Below are 15,438 nucleotides of genomic sequence, written 5' to 3' on the forward strand. Positions count from 1 at the left end.
AAAGCTCCCCAGCCAGGCAGTCTGTCATGTGTGGCAAATGCCTGGTGATTAACACACAGTCAAAAACAGTAATTGAAAGTTATGAGCCTTTTTGGGAGTTAAAATAGGGCTGTTTTCTGGGTGTTACCGCTCTTTTAGCAGAGAGGCTCTGAAGGTACAAGCAGTAAATTAGATCTAACGTTTCCATGGCTAAAATCCAGATTAATAGATAATTTCATTATCTAAAATAAACGTTTTTCCTGTAAACACTCTTCTTCACTTCTCTGCTATTATTGTTTTTAAAGTAGTTACTAAAAATAAGGTCCTGAAGGTCATTATTTTGTTCAAATGATAAGCCAGACCACATCCTTCACTCTATTTTAGTTTGCTTTGGAATATGTTTGGGTTTTTTTTTCCCCTAAGAGTAAAAACACCCATAGTGAGATTTTGACTTTCTTTAATTTAAAGATTGTATTACAGAAAAGTTTAAGTAAGGAATCCTTATAAGGATTAACTCTTGACACAATATATTGCCAAGGTACAGTGTAGCTGCAAGGGCTCTATGTGAACCTTGATATAAGTTGCTTTCTTACATACACAGTTGCTGAACAACAAAAATGGCATTTGCCATTTGTAAGAGAAGACAGTGGTATTTAAACAGTCCTTTTACCAGTGTGTTCTGGTTTTCCCCGAATTAGAAACACGCTGTATTAAAACTGTAAAACTCTATTATACAGGAAGTTGATAGAGATGAATTTTCTAAAGATTGCAACTGATGAAACATTAAAATGAAAACTAAGGAGTGTTGATTACATAGAATGGCTTCTCTTTTACTGGCAGGTCAAATATACTAGAAACATACAAATAGTTTTGATATTCTAATTCCAGATGAACTCAAAACACTGAAGTAACATACACAGGCTAAAAGAACTCAATACTGTTCCAAGGCACTTACTGAATCTCCATGACTAGATGAAAACCAGAACAAATTAGGTCTGACAATTAAACAGTATATAATATAAAAATAACCTTTTGCTTACAATTTACAAAATGTATTACAATCTTTATCTCTGCTAACCTGCAATTCTGGCTGTGTGTGTCCAGCAATTTTTGTAAAAAACCCCAGAAACTATTTTCTAAAACTTCAGGGCAAATAATTTACAAATAAGGTACACAAAAATTTAGATCATGCAGAGATTTCTTACATCTTCTGTTAATATTTTATGATTGCAACTTTATCAAATTATATACTTACTTGCCCTGTACATATACAAAATAATGCATACATGGTAATCAAACGTTAGCAAAAAGTAGTCCATAAACACAATCTGTCAAAAGTATTACTATATTAACATATGTCTACAAGCAGCGTGTAACAGGGTTAAAAGACATTAAGGCAATAATACTTGAAGTTACAAAATAAATCATATGTAATACTTTCTTCTAAGTGTAATAAGGCAGGTAGATGGCCCCAGCAAAAAGTTAAGTTGTAATACTGGAATCCACTGTTGTTGAACAATGTTTAAGGTTTTGCATGGGATGTACTGTAAGAGTGTACCATTTGGTAGTTAGATCTACACTGCTCTGTGTTAGTCGCCCCCCCAGAAAGTGGAATACTATTATTTTAGTTCTTGGTGGCACTTGGAGTTTTCCAGTATAATTTATTGATAGTATGTCCATTGGTTCTTGGATCATGTCCATTCTGAAGGTGGCTCTCTTGGTCCTCTGGGCTTTGCACAGCGGTTACCAAAACCTAAGGAAAGAAATGTATTTAGTACTTCTGTGCCCTCAGACAATGCAGTCTCACAAATGCTGGCAGAAGGATCACTGAGACATGCTCCAGCTCCTAGGGAAGAGGTTTATTCTCAGGGCTCGAAAACAACTGCACAGTGTTAGGGGTTCTAAACACACTATGGCATAGGAAATAAAAACATTATGAATTTGTATATCATTACAGTTCACTATTTAAGTCTCACCTGGAAAATACTTCTCAGTAAATGCAGCATTACTGCTTTTGTCATCATTTATTGATTTTGTTTTTCTTCTCTGTGTACCAAAGCAGTTTTCTCAGGTATCATTTCTAAAAATTTTCAGTGCTCTACAGAAATTATATCCCATTTGACTAATTCTACATTTCATACACTCTGAAAAAACAAAGTGAAGAATGTCCAAATTGCTTATTCTGGGAAAAACTCCTTCAGCAAAGCTGAAGAGACACAGCAGGCTTAGTTGGCTGAATTCTGGAGACTGCTGCAGCAGCTATTCAAACTAGTACTGTTGATGAATCTTCTGTTTAAATTATCTAGTGATTACATTTTGAATGAATTGTAATTACCAATATCTGTTACTTCTGCAGGAAATTCTAAAATTTGACCTCTTGTGTCACTGGAACCAGAAAAAGAAGTCTGAGGTAAAATGTCAGTTGGTGTTTTGTTGCTTCTTTCAGGTCGATCTGGAAGACACACAAACACACTTACTGGAACATCTAGTTAGTCAGCACTAAGTGAATGCTACTTTTAAGTACAGCTCAGTCCTGAACACAACTTCCATTAAATATTCTTTACAAAAATAAAGATTTAAAAGCTAATTTCTCATTTATCAAAAAACACGATTCAAAATTGTTTGTGAAGCAGATGTTCAATAACCACGACACATTGTTTGCCAAATATGGATTAGCTTCATTTCCAAAGTGTGCATGGATATTCAAAATCCCATGTAGCACCTATTTATAGCAAGAGCTGACAGTACCATTTAATACATCAACATAAACCATCTGTTCGTGTTCTTTCTAAACTAAAGGTGCTTAAAAAGATGTGATAACTATGTTGCATTACTTGTATCATCAATCACCCTATTAGTGAAATCTCTAATATTTCTGAAAAACGTTATTTAAAAAAAATCTACCAGGTATTTAGCAGCTCCAAATGGACAGAGCAAGCCCACTCGGGCATATGCACATATGGCAGACAAAGCTTACAGCACAGCAGGTTGCTGCCAAGTTAAACATCATCTGACAGACTACACTTCTTACTTTTCAGAAGATCAGAAATTATAGACTGGTAAATATGCAACATATACACACATATGTAGATATATACACACATCGCTGACGAGCAAGTTTACCCCTGTCTTTATGAAATGAAGGAAATTAATTCAACTTTTACAATTTCTGCTGCAATAACACAGGGAGGTTCTAATTAAGCTTAAAAAAGTATTATAGTAAGCATTTAAAATCAATATTTTTGGTCTTCATTATTCTAAAAGTTTAACATTATTTTTTAAGTTAAAGTCATATTTTGTTTCCTCAGAAAACCTTTGAAGCTTTAACAACAGATTGCCTTCTCAGAAATGCAGTGTTTTGACAACATACTTATGTATTACCAGAGAAAAAGTCAAGTTCAGACAAATTTTTGCTCAGTAGGAAAAATGAATGTTAATTAAGAGATGTGCTTGAAAGACTACTGCAATTTTTACGGATTTGCCAATGAAATTAAAGCATCACAGGCTGGAAGTAGCTTCTGAAGTAATCATATGCATACATTTATTTCAAGGTAAGAGCATAAGTTATTGGTGAATATTTCCAGGAGAAATCTTTCTCCCTGGTCGCCTTTAACCTTCTAATAAAAATATTTCCAAAACACTTGATCAGATCGAATGGCCAGGTTACTTGAACTTTCCACTCTTACAGGGTTACTGGACAGATTAAACAAGTGGAAAAAAATATTCCTTTGCATATTAAAAAAGAAAACAAATACTTTCATCACTTACCAGGTAATACAGGTGACGTTGTTTTCAAACCCTGTTAATGAGAAATAATTAAAATAATTCTATAAAATGCTTCCAAAGTACTAAAAGAACACAGAAATTTAAGATGATGAAAACATCTTCAAAAAATATACAATATCCGTGGGAATATCTACTTGCTCCTACGTTTCTGACTTCCTATAACACTGAAAAAATGCTACAGTAGTTCATAAAGCACTTACTATCAGAACCTTACTAAGTATTTAATGAAAAGTTAAAACTGACACATTACAAATTATTTGCAAAATTAGGTAGTTTAGTCCTCATACTAAATTTACAGTTCCTGAAAAGTCATATCTATCTTTTTTGTGGAATTTAAGTGGTGTGTAACGGTGGCTGTAAAATGTATTGGGGGTGCATGAAAAAAGGCAGGATTTATATGCTTTTGAGGTTTTGCCAGCTGTTTACACTGGGTGAATGAGCAACTAGTAGTCTGATGTGAAAAGTGAAATCTGATGGGCAGAAAGAGGTTAAATACAGGTACAAGGCAAAACTCCATCAGGCAGTGAACAGAGGCTATGAAGTCTCCATCTCTGGAGGTTTTCAAGACCCAATGGGTTATAGCCCTGAGCAGTCTGGTTCGAGCCCCTGCTATATGCAGCAGGTTAGACAAGACTGCAGTTCTCCTCCAGCTTGAATCAGCCTATGATCAAGTAAGGGCAGACAGCAAGCACCATACAGGCAGCAAATCTACACTCTTAAGGCTGTAATTCAAGGTATATAAAGGAGGACTTTTAAATGGATTGCTGAACTTAGAAAACCAGATAACTTCCTTGGAAATAAAACGTGCTTTTATCACATGAGTTCAGGAGCTCAGGCAGAGGGAAAACTGGGTAGTTGTAGATGATCAACAGCTGTAACTTCTCACAAGTATGTATTTTGCTTTTTGTTGTAGCTCCCAACCACACTAGAGATGACTGATCAGTACAGCCTTCTCTCCTATACTTACTGTGGAGACTGCTTTTTCAGGGAGATGCTGATCACGTAGTATGCTCCACTCTGACTGTGCAATCCTAACTGGCTTCGGCAAGGGTGTACCTAGGAAAAATTAAATCAAACTTAACATGCTTGAGTTCTCTCCATGAGAGGGCATTAGAACACAGCATTAGGAAGCAACTACTTTTAAATTAAATGCTTGTAAAAAACATGAACTTCTCTTCACATGGAGAGCTTTGAAAGTAAGGGAAGACTCCAAAATATAATTCAGAACACAATACTACAGTGTTTGCATTGTGGATGTTCATTTTCTTCATTTGGGGGTTCCTACACAATAGGAGAATTAGTTTCTTGTTCAATCATGTTTTTAAATTGTTATACCAGCTGTACAATAGTAGTAGATCTAGAAAAGACATACTAAGTAAAGTAAACAGAAGTCAAGACAGCCATACCAGTCCTGTGTTGAAATAATGCAAAAACACAATCAAGAGTAAAATGGTTTCAGTGATATCAGTCTCAAAGAGAATTCTTCTTTTTAAATTTTTGTGTTCTCACAGAACAGAAAGACATCCACAATATGATGCTCAAGGGACATATTTACAAAACTTCAATATATTTATGCTGAAAACATCTATATTAAATACTTCGGTCAAAGATTTTTGGAAGTTTCACCAAGTGACACTAAACAGCCTCAGTAAATAATGACACCACACTAATTTTTTTCGGAAGATATCAAACATCAACCTATTTTATTACTTCACTTAAAACTAATCCTTTGGTTTTTATTCTATCATTATTGTTTTGATGAATGAAATACGAGGATATAAGCACATAATTTCTAAGTGTCAGTTTTCTCTTTCAGTTCCCTTTTGATACAGGCAAAGAGGAAACTATGTTAAACTTAAATAAACTGAGCTCATTTACTAGATGCACTGCAATATGAAATATCATCGTCTTTCCTTTGTCTGGGAAAGAAGAATCAGATAAGCACTGTTCATGTGTTTTCCCATTCCCTGCCTGGGAGAAGTAGGAGGCTACCTAAAGTAGCTGGGAAATCCCCTAACTGTATTGCATTTCCCCACTGTATCTCATTTCCACACCCTTTAGATTGAAAGCCAGCTCCACTGAAGTCAATATTATAGTCTCCAATACACCTGAATATCATGTAACAGTATGCTTAGGCGGAAAATGAGAAATAATTTGACTGTGTTCAAGGGCTTCTTAAAATTAAACCTCAAAACAAGCCATTACAGGTTAGATTCCATGCATTGTACAATTTGCTCCAATACTTTTAAGATTAACCAAGAAGCAGAAGCATTAAAACACAATACTGAAATGCATTTCACATTTTATCCTCAATTATCACAAATGATTAAAAACTCACTCTGTTCACTTGCTAACACAAATGATTCTGGAGTTCTTTCCGGGAGCGGGGGCGAGGAATCGTCACCAGTATCAGCATCTAAATCAAATATGACAGTTATGTACGTTAAAGAACACATTTAAAGTTCTTCCTTCTAGGTTTTTATAAGCTCATCTTTTGACACGTGAGATCATCCTAAACTTGGTATGAAATTTAAAGCAAAAGGAAAGTTTGCTCTTACTTGTTATAAAGCATTTTGTTTTACCATGCTAACACCTTGGGAGCAACTCTGTGCTAGCAACACTATCTTCGCATTAAAGGGTTGAGAACCAGTTTGTGTGTGATGGAAGAAAAGCAGAACACACATTTAACATAAATCATTTGGAGAAAACACCCTCAGCAGCCCCACTGAATACTTTTCCTTCTTTAATTCAGCAACAGAATATAAGCAGAATTTGCAATGTGCACTGGAGCAGCATCACTTGCTTCTTGAACAAGTAACCTGCCAGTAACTGTAACCACAGTAGTTACTGTGATTTAACTGCAGCTAATTACACCTCTATTTGCAGCCACTGCAAGTGAAAGTTAAGCTCATTACAACACATTTTGCTCCTTGAACTCCTCTGCAGATACCAGTAACTATACACACTCAGTGCCTGCCCACTGAGGAAGCTCCCAAACCATGGTAAGAAGTATGTTGAAAATAGGCATGAGCTCTTCGGCTGTGCTGATGACAGCAACTTACTGCTGATGAGCAGCAATTTTTATTTTTAACTTGATAACTCTAACCACGCCTACTCCCAAAGCCAACACAGCATAGCTAGATTACACAGGACAAGGGCATTAAGCAACGCTGCTCTTCAGGCACTGCATGACAGTAAATTCTAGGGAAGCTCCACATTAACCACTTGTCTGAAGCTCCAACTCTTTGTTTTGCTTCCCGAGGCCAAGTTGGGGCCCACCCAGGCTGGCTCCCACACCACCAATACAAATTAGTTCAGTGGTCCAGTACAAGGTTTGCTAGGCAGAAACAAAGAAAAGCCAGAGGAGATGGCTCTGTTCCCCTTCTCCTCTCAGGAGTTGCTACAGGCTCCAAAGGCTGTTCTAGCAGCAAAAGACCCACTCCTGCCTGCTCAGGAATTTGGAGTAGAAATGAAAGGTTTAAAACAATTCAAAGAAGCTGCTGCCATAGGAAGTCTCAACTCTCAACTGACAACTGTATTCTACACAGGACTGAAAAAAATGAACACGTATTTAAGCTAATGAAGCCATGAAGCTTGCCCCAGGGCAAGGGACAGAAACTCTATCAGGTTTTGCACAGTACTGTGTTCAAAGTGACTTCTCCGAGACCTGCTCTGTCTCAAGTTTACTGTAAAGCATAAGAGAACCTTCATTTATCAAAACAGTCTTTATAAAATCAGCAAATAAAGTCACTAACTTAAACTGAGGGTTTGGGGGTTTATTTTAGGTTTGTTGTTGTTGTTGTGGGGTTGTTGTTTTGGATTTTTTTAACCTTAGGGCATAACTACTTTTCACTTCATTTGAATTAAAAAGAGAATATAATCATGTGGTAAGATCATGCACCAACAGATATGGTTTGGCAATTAGAGCGCTGCTAAGTTCACAGGCAAGCTTCACTGATGACTGTACATCCCCAGCTGCAGATAAGAGGGTCCCAAACAAGTATGAAAATGAAAAACACTATAAACATGGTGTAGGATCACAGGTGCAAAGCAATCTACCCTGTATTCTTGAGTCTGAGACGGATTACAAGACCTGCAGCCTGAATATAAAATGGGAGTGTTGACTATTGTACAAAAGGAACAGATAGAGCTGCAATAACAAGAGATAAATTACAAAAAATTAATATAAACATTTTAAGCCATTCCTGTGAAATCAACAACACAGCAGCAGCACAAAGACTGCATAGTTATTCCAGGATGTTTCTGACATACAGTTACATGAAACTAATTCCTGAGTGACATTTTGTCCGCTCTTTGCCGTATTTATGACATATTATTTATTTTGTATACATAACAAAATCTGTAGAAACAGATTGTTTTAAAAGCTGCAAAATAGTTCACATTTAATATATGACTTTTAGTGAAAATGTAGTTCACAACACAAATTTTCAATACAACTCTGCATCTTGCATCACACGCTGAGTTCCATTTTACCTCAGAGTCACATAGTCTGCACAGACTCCTGAAGTGAGGCCATCGCTTTAAGGAGCTCCTAGTACAAGAATCTGATCGAAACACAGAAACTCACATTCTCCTTTTAGTTCCACACCCCTACTACATGCTTTATTGGACTTCGCACATGCAGTTACCAAGGCCTAATTAGTTCCCCTTAGGTATGTCCTCCATCTGATCTAAGTGTGCCAGCCTAATCAAGACCTGAATCTGCACATTTTAGGACCCCCTTTTGCCTTCAATAAATGACGCTGTAACTTTTCGCAGAAGTAGTTTGAAGACTTGCTCAAGAAAAGTCCCCAAAGCAGTAAAAAATTAAAAGCAACTGAATAATTTTCAAAGCAGTAGAACTTGAAATTTTAGATGAACAGCAATGTTACTTTGTCTCCCCCAGACATTTACAGCAAAAGAGGAAAGCAGGGCTAAATATTTACAATACTATTTAAATGCAGAAGCCAAACCAAGAGCAATGTCAAAGCCCAATACAGTGAAAGAGTTTACATCTACATTTTTAGGACCAACACATCAATCAGTAAGAAAGAATTTGATGTGTGTTTGGACAAGCCTGTTTAAAATATTTCAACTACTCAAGACTGCCATTCTTACATACAATTCCATTAAATTGGATGTGAAGAAAAAAGGCACCAACCAATAACAGAAACCTGCAATTAAGAATACATTCACATCTTACAACAAAGCTTTTGAAGCATCTTATCAAGGTCTGTAGTATGAACAGTGGACAAACATAGTTCACATACAAAACAAAAACTGGGAGGCAGCACGTTGTGCCCCTCCTGAAGCTGCCACCCTACACTGTTTAAATTCATTTAGAAAACTGCATTGTAAAGAAATTTATGTTGTCCATGTTTTAAGATGCAAACAAGTTAAAGAACCACACTTTTGAACCACAACAAAACCTACCTTTGCCATCTTCAGAACATGTTACAGCTGTTAAGTCTTGCCTAGCAATAGACATTGGCAACACTTTCCTGGCAGAAATATTTTCAGTATTAGTGGCAGCAGAAACTGTGGCACTTGCAGTTGAAACATTAGATGCGCTTCTGCTCATGGCTCCATCAAAGTTCATCTCATCTGTGTCAGAATCATCTGAATGAAGAGGATTAGTAAAACAGAGGGGTGCTCGAACAGAAATAGTAGGATTATCAACATCATCACTGGAAGGATGTTCAATTGTCGTGTCTGATACTAGAGAGAGATTTTTAACACCATGACATAAGACGTCTGAAGACACATCTTCAGACACTGATGTACGCAGTGCACGTTCAGGCCCGTGCAGTGACCACGTGGCATGGCCCTTCTCTGTGAGAGGCAGACGATCTGGTCTCAGAGGAGCATCAGAAACCTGCTGGCCATGCAGGCTTTCTGGTGAAGGTATTAAGGCTGTGCTAGACTGTGGCATGCTGCATTCCACACTTGAGTTTTGAGAAGCATCTACAAATGAATCCCCTGAAATCTGTTCCTGTGCCTTAAAGCTCTTAACTACACAGGATGATGCAGGCTTAATTTTAATTGCATGTCCCCTGTTCAATAGGGAGTTCCCATCAAAGCTTCGTGGTCCCTCCTGAAGAGGTACCTTCTTGATTTCAAAACTTAAGTTGCGCTCCAGCCTTTTCTCTGCACGTTCACTGGGTTCATTCTTCCCTGAATGTTCTGTTGATTTATTATAATTCTCATTGAGGTCTGTTGAATGCTCTGATGAAACCATGTGCAAAACTGGCTTTGGATGATATCTGTCATTGTCCTGCCACACAGTAGTGACTGTTGGATAAGCTGATGGGGGAGATGGTGTTAAGATTGGTGGTACTGGCTGAGGCTCTGGAGGCTGCAAGATTTCTTCTTTAGCATCTCCTTCTACGAGGCAACTGCAAAAAAAGCCAAAACACAACTGATTAAGCTTTATGTATTTTGACAATATTTTAGCTATCTATTCATCTACCTCCTGCTTTGACACAAAGATAAGCAACTATCTCTCTCACTTCAGTGAGAGCAAAGCTGCAACCATACCAGCTCTTTACTTCCTTCCAAGCCAGCAGTGCTTGCTTGCTGAATTGTGTAAAGTGTAGTAGTAATGCTTTCACACCAATATTAAACTCTGAAGCGGTGCTTCCACTGCATACAAACAATGGTTATAAAATAACAGCTAACAGGTTAGGCAAGAAATAAGTCAACACGCTCAACACGTCCTTCAGAACATCACGATGACATGCATTCAGGCCACAACTAATCCTCACTGATAGCTCAAAGATTGCTCACAGCCTTCCTCAGAAGCATTTTTTCAAAGACTGTAAGAAAGGCCCTCTTGTGGCAGGAGTTCAGTATTTTTTTTGTTTTCTTCTTCCTTGAGAAGTGACTCAGAGGAACGCAGCATATGGAATTCAATTTTCAATAAAGCCAGGAAAAAAATTCTGTAAAAAACCTTACAGCCTGTTTAATACAAAATTTCTTATTTTGCTTTTATTTTTCTCCACACGCCCAGAAAGATATAATTTTGTTATTTGTGCATTTAATAGTTTCTCCATAGTTTCAAGGAAAATGAAGACAACCAAATTTAGCTGTCGCGAGTGCTGTAGAAAAACCTTCCACAGTAGAACATATAATCCAAATTACAGTGTATATTAGTAAAATCACAACACTTATTACAGCCCATATTAAGCTACTTAAAAGGAGAAGCTCTTCAGGCATACAGTCAATTTACTTTCAGATTAGATGTAGAATATTTGACTACAAACATTTTGCACAAGTGACTACTGTCTTGTCTACAAGGAGTAATTAGGCATTTTCTTTCAGAGCCTTTGAAACTATTTCCTTTCATTAATAAGACTGGCAATAGGGTGATAACTGAGGTGCAAACAAATGAGCGAAGACGAGAAAGACAATGAAATAATTTCAAGAAATTATACTTTCAGTCGAGGCAGATAAGTCAAAGCATAACAGACTATGGTTTGAAACGAGTGTGATTTGGCCACATGCTTGAGCAGAGAAAGCAGCCTGTTTTATATACAAAGCTCAGATCAGTTCCTACTGTTGGCAGAGATGCCCTTCATGATGAAGTAATAAATCCTCTATATAGGCCAACATATAATGACCAAGACAATATTTAAAAAACAGATACTCCCATCCCTGATAGGGGAAGAGGCAATTCCCAGGGTCACACAGTTTTACTGACAAGTTCAGGTGGTCCCAACACCCAAATAACTTGAACAAGCAGGAGTTAGCCAAATCCTCACACACCTTTATTTATTTATTTTTAAAGACAATTTATGTCAAAGGCACCATAAATCACCCAAATCCAGCTCTGCAGCAGGGGACTTGGAACCTTCCCTTGGAGATAAGGTTATAGCAGGACATTCTCTTCCCTTAAAAATGAAGTCACCAGTAGACCTTGGACCATACCTTCCTTTCATGATCCAACATCCTGAAGAACTGAACCTATTCAGAAGAGCATTCACAGCACCCTTGAGAAACAGCTTCATTTGCAAATGAATTCAAGGCTACACACCAAATTCCAGAAAGCAAAGGCTTCCAAAAAGGCAAACTCACTCACTACCGGCAAGATGACAGACCACTGACAATATTCTCCTGCTGCAGTTTTTGTAAAACTTAGGAGAATACAGCTTATCTGGCAGATCTTGAAGGCATGCCAATAACATGCCTCATGCTCTAAGGACTAGTAGGATGATATGCGGATTATATTCCCTGGGCTTTCAAGTTATTTAAATGGAACTTCCATAAATAGCAGTAGCAGTTAAGCATAAATTACTAACTTAGATGAAGAATGAGAAAGAAAAAATGTTTGTATTTTAGACACCTGACTGATTCTGTGGAGGGAATCTCATTATGAGCCAAGAGCTACATAATGAAACCACACTTTTAGAGATTATAGGTGAAGTCTGACATCCAAATACAGCTTGCCATTCAACATGGAACAGTAAGAAAGCACACAGCTCTTCCACTATCTGTCTTGCTCCTACAGATCTTTCACAGAGGAAGCCCAGTCTGAACTCAGAGTCTAACACAGGCCTAATACATTTCAGCCACTGCAGGGGAGCTCCAAGAAATCTCAGCTGGATCATCATAGTCAGTCACATGCACAAGATGATCAGAAATAAGAGGCGTGTCTTTCAAACCCTTTTTAATCAAACAACTACCCAGACAGAGAAGGGTTGTCAATACTGCCAAAACATCAACAAGACTGTTCAGAGACATGGACAAGCAAAAACAAAGAAAAGGCTTGCTCTTAAAAATCACATCTTGGCTGACTACAAAACAAATAATTTACAAGAGATGTTCTAAAATTTCATAAATCAATCATTTCACTTTGAAGACTAACAAAGCCTAACATCACTCTCCTACACTTGTTTGTGCCAAAAGCCAAAGCATTTGGCTTTCCAAGACAGGTCTCCATCTTCATCTTGGTGCTCATATTAATTCAGAAAAAGCCTTTTTACTTGAGAGAACATGGGCTAGTAACGTAGTTCTGTGGGCCAAAGAATCTTCCACCTTCTCATCCAATATCAATAAGAAAGTAATTTAAAAGAAACAAGTAATAAAGCTTATAGGAATAATGCAGAGTACCAAGTTAAACATATCTTTTCAGTATTGCCTTATCCAGCAATCCATGGTGAGGTTTTTTTTCTCATATTGGTCACACATGCCAACGTAGAAAGCAAGAATGATTAAGAAATCTCGATCATATATATAAAAAGGTTACTGGAGAAAATAGTGGACAAATAAAAACCCCAAAGAGCTACAAAACTGAACTGCTACTTCTTCCCCAACAGCAGAAGAGTAAAACACAAGGAAGTGTTAAGTATCAGACATGCTCTTTGTGTCACACTGGAATAAGTGGGCTTGCGTGTCACCTCACAAACAAAATCCAAGCAACAATACTTGGCCTTGCAAGCAAGGCCTAAAAAGGACTTAGCCAGTGCAAGTTCTTGAGACTATCTTAATCTATATGAAGAAAAACAGGAGGTTGCCTCACACTTAAGTCTTCTAGAGTACTGGAAGCGTAGGTGTCTTGGGGCGGACAACAGCATGAGTTTCATCCTTGTGATTTTATTAGCATCAAGCTATAGCAGTGTGGGATAAATAACCAAAATCCTTAATACAACAGACACCAAAAATGAAGAGAACTGTTTGGGTTTTCTGTTTATGAATGTCCCCACCCGCTGCAAACTCCCCAGATTCCAAATGATCTTCTACAAGTTACTATATATCTTTGTGTCTGGAAGAGCCCAGATCCCCCTGCAGTTCTCCCAGGTGTCTTCTTCCGTCCTCTGCTGTCTGACCACTGTCATAAAGGGTTGGGCGTCAAAATCCTTGTCTTCCTCCCCAGCCTGTGCTTGTATACTGCTATTTAGCTTTACACTGAGACTGAAGGAATACAAAGCACATCCAAATAACCTAAAAGTAGTTTGGGAACTGTTTTGCCTTTGGTCATTCTTGAAAAATTAACAAGCTTGAGAATAAGTTGTTTGCTTGAATTACTGAAGAAAAGCCAAGTAAAAAACCAAACCAAAACAAAAACCCAAGTCAGTCTTTCTCCAACTTAATACAATTAAAGAGAACAGGAGAATTTCCTTTGGATATCTCTTCTCCATTCCAGGGCAGAAAGGAAAAGCAAGGGACAGAGGGATGGGAGGGAGTTCACTTGTTTAAATGGTTACACGTTCGCTTCACCAGCAGTGATACTCATCAGTAATCTCCACTAAATCCTCCTACTGAAAATGAGGTTTTACTCTTATTGACCTCATTTTCCTGACCCAGAGTCATACAAGCAATCAGCAAAACTCATGTCTTATCTGGTACAAACATAACATTAAGCATTACAATTAGCTAAAGAAGCAAATTAGCATTAAACTAGATTTGACAAGATTATAGGCCCATAATAACAGTAAAAATTCATAATGTTCCTCACTGATTACTGTTTAATGAAACCATACTCCTGTAAATCAAACAAGTAAACAGTCCCCTTAGAGGCATGTGTAGAACTGATGACACAGGAAATACTGCGTAAGTCAGCAACCCAGAAGTTGTGTAATCATTTTCCTCATACACAGCTAAACAGAGCTATTAAAATGCTCCCCATTATATTTGAAGTTAAATGCCATTCCTTCACTTCTAAATGAGAGCTTACAGAAATCAAATGGGAAATTCTCTATCATTCTTTGCCATATTAATATTGAAGATTATCTATCATCAGAAAATGAGATGCTCAAATAGTATTCTACTGTTTTTTCTTTCTTTCTTAAAAGTAAATAGATGTCACCAAAGATCTAGTTTTCTCTGAATATGTAACAACCTTTCCATTTTACTGGCATCATAGTATTACTATTTTGCATGTTCAGGATTGCAAATATTGTTTTCTTTATTATTACAAAGCAGAAATATTGGAACATGTTTGCCTTTAAGAGATCTTTGTTTGGCAGGAGCTTTCTCTAAAACTCTTGCCAGAAAATCTTGGGTGTTTGGGGCTGCTGCATAATGCTTTCTTCAGGCACTTCCTCTGACAGCTGTGCTCTATAGATACTTCTCTCCCCAGGGGCAGAAAATTATCTGAAGATGAACTACTAATATTATTCCTAACAACAGGAGAGAGTATAGTAAAGACAGCTTGATTTAAATCACCAGGAAGCTAATAGAAAACTCATGAAAGAGGATATTGAGACAGAGAGAAGTCAGTGAACCAAATAATGCCAGACTGTTCAAGAAAGAAGTAAGCTTTCCCATATTTGACCTTTAAATTACCCTCGCATTGCTTTTACATACTGAAAAGGAAGTATCTCTCAAGCACATTTGTAAAATCACACTGTGCAACAAAAAAAAACCCAAAGCCTTCTCATCACTCAGCCTTGACAGCGCTTCTTCATATACAACAGCTACCAATTATCTTGTAATTCCACTGCCTCAGCAATTTCTCATACATAACTGCATATGAATTTCCCTGGGTGATCAAGGCAGCTTCTCCCCACATGCTTTTATTGCCACAGAACCTCGGCAGCTGATGCAGCGCTTTAGTGCCAAAACCTTTAAACTTCATGGCTTCTCAATTGTCAGGTAAGCCATGCATTACATAATAATAAATTCTTTAAATTGTCATTAAAAAAATTAATTATAATTTGACAAAAGTACAATAAT

The 15,438-nt window shown here is 37.3% G+C and overlaps 1 protein-coding gene across 1 annotated transcript in view; it reads right to left on the reverse strand.

Moving 5' to 3' along the window:
* Positions 1-419: 419 nt before the first annotated feature.
* Positions 420-15,438, reverse strand: part of PTPN12 (protein tyrosine phosphatase non-receptor type 12) — a 78,612-nt gene continuing 63,593 nt past the window's right edge. Inside the window, exons 13-18 of the mRNA XM_069879319.1 lie at positions 9,199-10,160; positions 6,104-6,181; positions 4,733-4,821; positions 3,748-3,778; positions 2,315-2,431; positions 420-1,732 (exon numbers count right to left, since the gene is read on the reverse strand). Of these exons, the coding sequence (XP_069735420.1) occupies positions 1,671-1,732; positions 2,315-2,431; positions 3,748-3,778; positions 4,733-4,821; positions 6,104-6,181; positions 9,199-10,160 (1,339 nt within the window). The 3' untranslated portion in view covers positions 420-1,670. The remainder of the gene's footprint in view (positions 1,733-2,314; positions 2,432-3,747; positions 3,779-4,732; positions 4,822-6,103; positions 6,182-9,198; positions 10,161-15,438) is intronic.

The sequence above is a fragment of the Phaenicophaeus curvirostris genome, chromosome 1 (genome assembly GCF_032191515.1).
Source record: "Phaenicophaeus curvirostris isolate KB17595 chromosome 1, BPBGC_Pcur_1.0, whole genome shotgun sequence".
NCBI classification, from domain to species: domain Eukaryota; kingdom Metazoa; phylum Chordata; class Aves; order Cuculiformes; family Cuculidae; genus Phaenicophaeus; species Phaenicophaeus curvirostris.